The 12,125-nt window shown below is 31.9% G+C and overlaps 1 protein-coding gene across 1 annotated transcript; it reads right to left on the reverse strand.

The window, feature by feature from the left end:
* Window positions 1–646: 646 nt before the first annotated feature.
* Window positions 647–5,279, reverse strand: LOC122589608. The gene is made up of 7 exons (XM_043761920.1): window positions 5,071–5,279; window positions 4,488–4,628; window positions 3,790–3,933; window positions 2,760–2,849; window positions 2,090–2,322; window positions 1,422–1,469; window positions 647–995 (listed from the first exon to the last, which is right to left on the reverse strand). The coding sequence occupies exons 1-7, from the start codon at window positions 5,165–5,167 to the stop codon at window positions 759–761; spliced, it is 990 nt and encodes a 329-aa protein (XP_043617855.1). The 5' UTR covers window positions 5,168–5,279; the 3' UTR covers window positions 647–758.
* Between the last annotated feature and the right edge of the window lie 6,846 nt (window positions 5,280–12,125).

The raw sequence follows: 12,125 nt of genomic DNA on the forward strand, positions 1-12,125 counted from the left end.
CAGACTTCGAAAGCCTGGAATAGAATTAAAAGATTACTCCTCGATGTCTAAATTCATTTTATGTTCTTTGTAAATTGTAATTCACATCGAACACTAAGAACCTAATAAATTTATGAACTCTTATAGTTTAAAGGAAAATGATTAATCAACCTAATTGGTGGGCCTAAAGATATGCCTAAAACTTTAAAAATTTGATATGTGAATTCCACTAATTCTCTTTTCTAATCTTGTCCCCTGATTTTTCCACATGTCATCATCTTACAATTAGACACATCTTTAGGCACCGCATTTCTTGGTCCAAATAGTAAAAAGTTACTACAGATTTGTGTTTGCGGAGTGAATCTTGATATTTAATTTACCTTTGCATTTACTGAATGTAATCCTCTGGCTAAGTTTCTTCTTTTTTTGCTTAAAATGACTGCACCAAAGTTTGATCTCCTATACGAGAGGGGTATGGGTATAGACCGAAAGCACCTTCACTGGCCATGGACTACTCAATCGGACAATATCAGCACATTAGGAAAATAGAGTGATGGCCTTGACGTTGATCTGTCCAAAATTCACAGAGGTGGGATGGTGGGAATAGCAACCAACTTGTGTGAACAGGGTTCAATACAATAACACTTTATTGTAGAAAACAGAAGCATAAATAAAACAGGTAAATGCTTCTAACAGGTCAAACTGATCGATAGACATCCAAAGTATACAAAATTACTACGCTTTTACTATCCTAAATAGGTTTAATTCTGAATGTTACATTATTCAACTACTAATACATTTTCCACTAAGTGGCTCCATATGTCAGAAAGATAATTAGCTGGCGATATAGCTGGCAATTCCATATCCTGTAAATCAGAAAAAGGAAAAGATAGCAATCCGAAAGCCCACCAGCCACCCAGGATTCCCAAAAGGGTGTACTCCCGATCTCCTATCTTAACCTTGGCAATGCTGAAGGCCATGTAATCCTTTGCTTCGACTGTTTTTGCATATGATGGCTGTACAATGATCGGCACATTAATGTGTTATAAGTACATATACAGATATAATATACAACGGTATTTTCTTAATAAGGCAGTTTCAGTGGTTGTATGCATTAGATACACTCCGAATTACTTTTAACCTAATTCCTTATTTGTTCTATTTGTCTACTTGTTTGACACATTGGAGATAACATACCCAAATCAACTCATTTGCATATGAAGTTTAAGCATTTGACTGTTTTGAGTACACTACGAATGAGACCCATTTCCTTGTTATATTTCTTAAATCAACTTGTTTAACTTGTGAAAGACAAGACAAGCATACCCAAATCAACTCATTTATAGGTATATGGGTCATTTTGCCACCTCTAGGGATGTACATCAGAACACATATGATCGATAAACACTTGGTAGAATATGTAGACTGGCAGAAACACTAACCTTGAGTTTCTGTAAGAAAAAATGTCGCCTTCCGTATTGTTGCTGCAACTGAAATGCCGAGAGAAGAAATTTGAAAGTTAGGCGGCATTGCAGAAATACTGATACAAGTAATGTGTTGATCAGATACCAAGAACATATGACCACTTGACCAGCTTCATTGATTCTTAGTCAGCACTCTTAGCTTACAGACATCATATCATATCATACGTTATAATCAATTTGTGAATTTGAAGTGAACAATGTTTCACAGGGGCCCCTCTTATCATTGTGGTTTTAGTAAACTTCTATTTTCGGCCCTTTAACTTATTTAACTTTCCTACTTTTACCTTTATTATAGTTCAAACTTTGTTGTTGGTTTACAGTTTTGCTCTTTACTAGACTTTTCCAGTACCCTTAAACATCTTTATGTTTTCATTTCAAATTTTAAGCTTTTCGAAGTTATGGTCCAGTTGACCCAGCGCAAAGCGTGGGCTGAAAAAAAACTCATTAATATCAATCATGTCTTGAAGTCAAGACAAGGTTTGAATATCACAGTGTGGCGAATACTCATATTTGAATTTATAGTTGGTGGTAGTGCAAATGTTTCGAAAACTATTATTCAGTTACATCTAAAAACGAAGCCTTTAGTTAAATGATGAAGTATGTAACAAGCTAAGTAGTGTCCTGACCTGTTCAATGAATAAATAAACTGACAAAGGGTTGGGCTTTGTGCTAAGAAAAGTAAATATCACTTTAACTGCAAGAGCAACAGGAAAATTCCAGTTCCTCCACACAATCAAGAATAACCCAATAGGCACAACCAGCCTCCTGGCAAAGACCTTCAACTTGTATAAAAAATCATCCATAGTCTCTGATTCGTACAAGGCGCTGCTATGATCATCTACTGAACCGGCATCTCCTTCTACATCAGGTATAAATGATTTAGAAAACAGGCCAAAGTGGGTAGTATTTCATGTGGGTCAGAGCAGGTTTTCTTAAACCAAAACAAATTTTGACCAGTTTTTTGAGTTGGAAATAATAATTAGCGCGCAAATATGATTATGAAAAATACATCATATAGTAATCTTATTTTTTTAAGGTAAACTGAAACGCTTTCATACAGAGAAATACACTTTGGAAGACTTTTGACCAGTTCAAACCATTTATCTATCTAATTAATAAAAATTGTTTTACCTGTTTAACCCATTAACAAAAAAAGCATAGCTAAGCCCTGTCTAAAGTAGAAGGGTTACAATTACCACCTCCATATAAACCCATTCCGATCTGCTATATATAGAGAACTCAAACAAACAATGACCAGTTCATTAAGCTTTGACAAACAGAAAATGAGCTCCTTACCATCCATACAAAGTGCAAAGCGAGGAGGAATAAAAAAAGATCCTAGTACAGCTGACACACCTAATATCCTCCACATACTGAATTCATATCCTGATCATCGCATATCACCTCATTAGCATAGATCAAAACCTTTTATTATATCAAAACTTACAAAAGCAATTCTTAAATATGAGAAGCAACATCCTACATTGAGAGGCAACAAAACAGTTTGTAACACGTACTGCAAGGCAAACTGCTTCGGCACATTTACAAGCCAGTGTCAAGTATGCATACTTGTAAGTAAATGGTCAATAAAATAAAGACTAACATGTTTTACTGCACCATCTATATATCGTATTTTTACAAAAAGAACAGACAGCTCCAATAACCAAATAAGTAAAAAAAATGCAATTCGATACTTAAAAGCATCAAGTAGCAGACCTTGCATACATATTAAAGTCATCACCCTCGTTCTTGAACTTCTAAATAATAATATTATTAAGCCATGCTACATCTCCTCCACACGTATAGTAAGCTATCTAGTAGCATATAACTTGTGAAGGTCAAATAAGTTACTTACAACCACAATAGTGTTTTAGAGAAGACTCAAAACCACAATTAACTACATAAGAAATAATTGGAATGTAGTTTGTAGATAACATCTTCGATGATACATTTAAATTTCGATATTGAAGGTTGTGCACATCAATGGAATGTTAAGACGATATTTTTAGGACAACACAATCTCGTAATTCACACACCAATTACAAATCACATTGAATCTTTATATTACCCAACTGATCACTGTAACGTTAGCATGCTCCCACCAATGGATATAGAGCTTAAATAGTGCAGAAGATATTTCAATACGTATAACGCGTACTAATTTCAAATCAAAAAGTCCGCAGATACTAAATGATCAACTGGATATTAAATAAACTCGGCTAAACTTTAATTACTCAGAACCTCTATAGATAAACATTCATCACCTTTCATACGACATTCAAGTTGTTATAAAAGAAAAAAAAAAATAAAGGAAAACATTACTGACCTAAGTTACACGATTTCAACATATTACGATACCTCTGCACAAGTAATTTCCAGTTAGTATTCAACTGATGAGTGTAGCCTCTCGATACTAATGATGATGATGAGTTAAAACCTGTAATCAACCTCTTGAATGGTTCGGATTTCCCTGAACCGGAAATAAATAAGTAAAAGTTATGGATGGGTAATCGCTAATCCTACTTAATACTTGGCTATGCCCCTAACTCTACTGCACATATGAACATAATTTTTCAAACATAAATCATCAGAAACCACAGGTCCAGCAGAATAGTTATATAAATTACAAAAGTTAATCGAACTCTTATATGAAATAAAGTACGGTCAATTACATAAAAAGATGTGTTCTGTTGTATATATCGGAATTTCAACTATCGATATTGTACTTATCAAACCTTTTATTACCAAAAACATAACAGTGACCAGATTAATACATTAACTGGATATAGCTTAAGAGAAAAATTCCTCTACAAGACTAGGGTTCCTGGGCATTTACCCTTTTTTTTTACATTAACCGAATATATAGAATAACAATAACTAAAAGTTGGATACATACGACAGAAAAGTTGAATACATACAATAGCAAAATGTGCTACATTCTTATGCACTTTAACCCTAGATAAAAATAAAACTCACAGTACTAATCGACAAGAACGTAAGTAAGTGGATAAAAGAAAAACTGACCAGAAGTGTAAGCATTGGAAGTATGAAAATATCTATGTGTGAGAGGTGGTAATTTCCGATAACCAAAGGAAGGAGGAGTCCAGCCCCTCGATAATAAGGATGACGACTGAAAATTTGTCTTTAACGGTTCATACCGATATCCTGAAACATATATAAAAACTAAGAACAATTTAAAGAACGGTGAAAACCGTTAAAATCGATGCTTCTGCATCTCAAATAAACACTAATACATGGATACATAGATACAAATTTCCATTATTTGTTTAAACCCTAAACCCTAAACAAAAAAGTGTAATTTTAGGTTTTGGCGAATCAGTGTGTTGTTCTAACACTTAAATAATAATTTAGTATAAACTATTTTTTATATAAATTTATAATGCATCACAATAAATTTTTGGTTTCTTCTCACTTTGTTTTAACATATATATTATAATAGAAACAATATATATATATACACACATTATATTATACTATATATATATATAATAGAAACGAAGCAGCAGCAGCAGGTAGTTAGCTAAGGAGTAGTTTTAAGAAAATAAAATTAAGAAAAAAAAGATAAAAAAAAAAAAAGGTGACTTACTGGTAGTGGAATGAGGAAGAGGGGTAGAAGGAGTAAGTGAGGTGGTTTTAGCCCTAATTAATCGGAGTAAGCGTACAGTGTTGTTATTATTGGCCATAGTTTTTTAGTATTTTTAGAAAAGTTACAGAATTGAATGAATTAAATTTTGAATACTTTTCTTCTTCTTCAAGACGAGGGAGGGAGGAAGAGCCGGAAGAAAATTGTTACCAATTTTTATTTCGATTTTAAAAAATAAAAAGCAATCAATGACAAAAATATATATATCGTTGAAGTAATTACTTAAAAGGTAACTTACCTTTTTTTAGTTTGTAAAAAAAATCATCGATGTAAATCCAACCTTTTGTGTTTTTCTTTTTTTCGACGTCACTAACTTTTTATTTTTCTTAACATGGGTATTAACTTTTATAAAATTTGTTTAGTGACCCGAGTCGAGTCGAGTGAAGTATTAGGATTTTAGACTCGTTTCGTCAATAATTATTCATATAGAGCTCGAATATTTAACTATTGTTTAAGCTCGAGTTGGATACTTAATTAATATTTTTTTGCAATTTTTGAAGACCTCGAACTCAATAAACTCATTTAGTTACTCGATAATTTTATTACCTAATATTCAATGTTTATTTTTTATGTCATTCAATGTTTATTTATTTGTATTTCAAAGACCAATGGTTGTTAAACTGAGATGCGAGAGTGAGGTAGATGTAACACTTTGAAAGTATGGCCCATTTTAAGCATAACATTTTTTATGCATAAGACCACCTACAGTCCTACACTGTTTTCTTCAAAAATTAGATTACTCTTGAAAGTATTTGACACAATATAACTTTTGTAATCACATGACACACTGAAATTGATTAAAAATCAAGAATCTTGTTTAAACATGTTCGGTTTTGATCATTTATCAACCTTCTCGTCTAGCCTATTTTTCCACCTCTAGTTTGGAAAATTCAGCAGCACAATGTTAAGAGTTCGGAAGTATACAGGTGGAAAAAAAAAATACTTCTACATAACAATATTGATACTTTTTTATACAATGTTGACACTGTTTGCCTCTTTACACGGAGATGACAATTTTGATCGAGCCTAAAAGAATAACGCCAAAGTTTCTAAAGGCTAACATAAACATAACTTCTTGTGCACATAAGCATCAAAACACATTATTCAACAAAAAGCGACAGTCACTCAGGAATTTCATTAAACAGTTAAAAGACACAAAAATAAATTTCAAAACAAGCTAAAAAATAAATACACAGATGACAAGTATTTAAAAAATTTTCCAATTTCATGATTTACATAAACAAACATAATAAATAGCGTAAATCTAAATATTGATATAATTTGATGATAATAATACTAATAATAATAATAATAATAATAATAATAATAATAATAATAATAATATACCTACCATGATTATGTAAGTGGATTAGGGTTTATAGAAGTGAGGAATTGATTGTGGCAGCAATTTAGCGGAAATTAATGTTTGTAATCAAATATATGTAGTTGTCGCCATTGCTATTTATTTGATTAAAAATCCGCCATCGATGATATAGTTAAGAGAAAATGTCACAAATAGTCCCTATAGTTTGTCATATTCGCATTTTGCCCCCTATGTTTTTTTCCATTGCAAATGGTCCTTTGGTTTTTCATTTTCATTGCAACGAGTCCCTGACACTAACATCTGTTAGTTTTAACCGTTAAATGACTCACGTGCAATGCACGTGAGGGTATAATCGTCAACTTCGTAACTACAAGGACTATTTGGGATTAAAAAAAAAACATTTTTCAATTTACACAGTATATGTATATGGATCTGTATTTAGTTTGTTCATATATTTGTATCTATATTATCTGTAAATCATCATTTATTTTCCTCCATCCAATTTATTATCTCTCCTTTTTTTTCCATCCTTTCTTCTTTCTTCTTTTTCCGGTTCATCGGAAAAATGCAACATCGTCGGGAAATAACAAAGCATATCTGGATCTGAAAAAGCTCTCCGTCTTTGGCTACAGTCTCCGACCACCGGGAAAAAAAGACCCACTAGCCGCTTTGCTTCAAGTCCCCACCGCCGGAAAAAATCTTACTCAATCTCAAGAAACAGAAATTAGTGAACCCTTTTTTATCTCAAGAAAAATATTACCGGATCTCTTTTCTCTCCACTTCACGTTCACTATAATATGGTTGCTCCCGTTTTTTCCAATTCATATTTGAAATAGATAATAGCATATTTGATTTTAGCCTTGCAGGTCCATGTTGAGATGAGTTTTTATATCCCTTCATTGCAACCGAGCCCACATATAGGACTTTTGGTCCATGATATATATATATATATGGTGGATTGAGTTTTCTTTTATTATATTTGGGAATCTTACAAATTTATACTGAGTATTATGTGTGGCAAATAAGACCACCATTATGTTCTAGTAACTATATGATTTGTATAGAATTATCATTATTGTTTTTTTTTACTGATTTGCATTGAACTTGTTAGACTTGTGGTATACATATGCCTGTTGTACACCAAAAAACCCAGTTTTTGTGATTTTCCAGTTATGGACTATGGTTTGTATAAAGTTTTAGGTTGAATTTGAATTATCAAAAGTTAAAATTTCGGGTTATGTAATATGGGTTTTGATGATGATTATAAAGATGATGATGATGGAAGATTGATAGAAGTAAAATGATATCATTAATTAAAAAAATTAATTTTTTTCTATCACAAATAGTCTTTGTGGTTACAAAATTGACAATTATACCCTCACGTGCTATGCACGTGAGACATTTAACGGCCAAAACTAATAGATGTTAGTGTCAGGGACTCTTTGCAATGAAAATAAAAAACCAAGGGACCATTTGCAATGAAAAAAAAGCACAGGGGGCAAAATGCGAATATGACAAACCACAAGGACCATTTGTGACATTTTCTCTATAGTTAATGTGTGTTGATTGGAAGAGATTGTTAGAGTGTGTCAATATGTGAAAATGTTTTAGGAAAAACAACTATTTTGAAGGCTAAATAAAAATAAAAAAGACCTTTACCAATGTCCTATGGTCCCTTTTTTTTAAACTCATCCTCAATTTATATATACGAGAATTGCGATTAAGTTCTCCTAGAGCATTTGTTAATTGTGATTAATGAACCTATAATTTCCATTTATACAAGTACTTTATATTAAGTGATATCAATTTTGTTTCCAATATCGTATTTTCCCTTTCTTTATTTTTTAGCGTTCATTGAATATGCATGTTAGTATTTTATTTTATTTTGGTCTATCAATAGGTTGATTTTTTGCATATCAATATTTCACTAATCTTTAAATATTAAAATCTTTTTCCTATTTAAACATATAAGAAAAAGCATCTTTTATATAGCGTTTTATAAAGAATAGATAACATAGAATATAATAATATAAATATATCTTTCATATATTAATACGTGGATGAGAAATGACAAAACTCACAAAATCAAGATACGGGCATAGCAAAGATACGATAATATTAAATAATAAATTAAAAATTATATTTACCAAAATATCAAAAGTTAGTTAGATTTGAGTAATTAAAATTAACAAACTTAGCATAATATTTTACATATTAGTTACTAGTTCAAAAATATATTGAATAACTACATGAAAAGAATATAAAAATTAGATATTATTAGCTCAACTGTAAACCTTAACTGTAAACCTCAACATATATATGTTAGCTAATTAATAATTTATATTTATTAAATATCTCATCTTAAAAATTGCATATAACTATACACCCATCAATATTGAGGCTTTATGCTTTTATCTGTAGTGTTCTATCTCTATCTCCCCCCCCCCCCTTCTCTATCTCTCTTATATTTCTCTTCACTCTCCTACTTTATCAACCTGATATATTACCACCACCAAATTCATTGGAGCTGAAAATCGATCCTCGATTCTGATGCAAAAAGTGTACTTCTCCTTCTTGTATTCACTTCATGTTTTAAAAATCGAAAATATGTACAAAGATCTTGACTTTTACGAGTTTCAAAATCTAAATTGGCTAGGAAACGTCCCCATCTTCACTTGAAACGTCCCTAGTATCTTCCTGCCGTTGTCTCCGGAATTCGAGATGTCCCCAAGCCATCTCCTAAGTGTTATTGTCCCCGACAAGTACCCGGAACGGATACCCTGACCTTATATTCATCCCCGTGCATCTTAGTTATACACTTGTATCATTAGAGTTTCAAAAGACTTTATGTGTATGTGTCATCTATTTCTTAATTGACTTTTTTTACATGTTAATAATCATTAAGCAATACATAATCTTTTCACACACACACAAATGGACAAAAAATAACTTCTTGTTAATTAATTCAAAGGACGGTTAAGCAAAAGACATGGCATAAAAGCACGAAGTATTAAGAAAATGTATATTTGGTAGAGTAAAAAAATTGGTTTAATTTAAAAAAGGGGGGTGATTTTCTTACTACAATTTCCACTTCTTATACTATAAAAAACTTATTTGGACCTTTTTGCCACTAATTTGACAGCATGCTTTCTCTTTCTTCTAACTTTTCTTATAACCTTTTTCTTTTTATCAATGAAATCACTTTTACGGGCAACTAACAATGGAGAAAGAAAAGCTTTAATGGGTAACAATCGCATTTATAACAATTGACTTCTTAATTAAACACATTTTGCTGCTAGAATGAGAGAGCATGATGTGACTATTGTCACAACCGCTCTAAATCTTGGAGCTCCGTTCAATAAAATGATCAGCCCTCGAAGGTTTGATTCTGTTATACGTAACATTGAATCACGGTTGCCATTTGTTGATAACACTATGGATTTGATTCACACAACGAGATTAATAGGCAGGTAGATTGATTTACAAGTGATGGATTTTATTTTGTTTGATTGGGATTGGATCTTGAGGCCAGATGTGCCATGGGTTGTTCTGGGTTGCGATTTTTATTTTTTTTGCAATAGGAAGTAATTGGATGATTATATGTATATGTTTCTGCACTTTAGTAACAAGAATCTCAATGAAGTTGGAATAGCATTTGTTCGCAATATAACCTCAATAATCAAAAGTTTTCAATTTGGAATCCACTTTTTCTCTAAGTGGTAGGATACTTACTATACGAAGAACAAGACTTACGCCGACATCATTAGAGATGTGCATTTGCTTAAAAGATCACTCAGATGTGGCCGAGCGTATATAAGACACATCCTCTCTTGAAGGTGAACTGGATATTGAGCAAGAACTACACATGGTTGAGGTTGAAGAAGGTATCGCAATATCACTTTTGGATGAAGAAAGTGCTCTCGATGAAGCTTCGCACGGTGCTAGTTCCGAAGATGATGATCAACTTGTTGAAGTTTTCGGTGTTGATGATAATTGAAGACTTGAAGACCTTAAATGAAGACTTGAAGATGCATTGAAGATTAGATGAAGATTTGAAGACTTTTGTTAGCAAAGAGTCAAATATCTTTATTTTTATTATTGAAGACTTGAAGACGTTTATTAAGTATTTAAAGACTTATATTCAAGTATGTTAATGAAGACTTTTATTATGAAGTATTTGAATGTGTACTACAACTTTGAGGACTTGAAGAATGAAGACTACTTGAAGACTTGAAGACCCAAAGTTGAAGAACTTCTATCAGTGAAGACATGTAATAACGAAGTCGTTTATTTTGAGTGTTTAATGTCGAACTCATTTGAAGTTTGAAGATTTTTTATTTTGTGTTTGAAGACTTTTTATTAAGTATTTGAATTTGTACTAAAACTTTGATCTATAATAAAAAGTATGGTTTTTAAGAAAAAAGAGACTATAATTCAAGTGAGGCAATTCCTAACCGGTTACCAACCCTACCCGATTCGGACCCGACCCAAACCAGGTTGGATTGGGTTGGGTTTCCTTCCTCACAAAATTGGGTGAACCCGACCCGGTTTGGGGTCAAACCCGGTTGGAAAATGGTCAACACTAACCGATTTGGTTCCAACCCGAACCGGTCTTGGCTCTAACCGATCAATGTACACGACTAATTGAAAGCATGATAGTTTTGATAATCGACTCAAATTGAAGATTTTTTCATTATTATTATTTTTCAGACGCCTAGCAAGGGATCAAACCCACATTTGAAAATCTGTTTAAGTTTTTGTATTTTCCATTTCTTAATGATCATTTGTCTCTATATATAGAATAAATAGTTAATTGCAAGATTAGTCTCTGTGGTCTACGCACTTTAGCAAATGGGGTTCCCTTTTTGAGTATCGTGGTAATGTGGGTCCCTATTTTGAGAATTTTTTGCAAATTGGTCCCTTTTTAACGGAACCTTTAGCAGATGCCGTCAAGTCTTCACTTGGTCAATACGTGCAGGGGCAATATTGTCTTTTCATACAACACATAAGGGACCCCCATTGCCAGTGAACTTCAAAAAAGGACCCCCGTTGCTAAAATAAAAAAAACCACAAGGACCAATATTGCAATTAACACATTGAAAACTTTATTAAATAAATAAAAGATTGCAATATAAGATTTTAATTTTTCTTTAGAAAACTAATTCGTATATAAGCTTTTATTATTATTTAAGATTAAGAACTAAGATATTCTACATTATTAATTAGATGTTGGGATTTTATTAACTATACAACTCTTTGTATCGGAAATGGATGTTCACAATTTGAAAAGACTTCAAATTAGTTATTCAAAACTTAGGATTTATAATGTAAATAATTAAAAAAAAATCAATTTAATTAATCTTAGACGAACTCAACTTCACTTGTAAAGGGTTGCCAAAATTTGAAAACCCTAATTATATGTGAAAGTCGAATTCGGCTTCCCTTGTGAAGGGAGGTCGAATTCCATAACCTAATTTAACTAAAAAACGTTTGATTAAAAACCCTTTAATAAAACATGAACATCCTTAAATAATTACGATTAATTAATTAAGCAAGTAAATTAATCTAATTTAATTCACTTATGCAATAATTAATTAACCTAACTAATTATATATGTGAAATAAGTTAATAAAACAATTAACTAATTAATTCCCTAATAACGATCTATCATGCA

The sequence above is a fragment of the Erigeron canadensis genome, chromosome 2 (genome assembly GCF_010389155.1).
Source record: "Erigeron canadensis isolate Cc75 chromosome 2, C_canadensis_v1, whole genome shotgun sequence".
Classification (NCBI taxonomy): Eukaryota; Viridiplantae; Streptophyta; class Magnoliopsida; order Asterales; family Asteraceae; genus Erigeron; species Erigeron canadensis.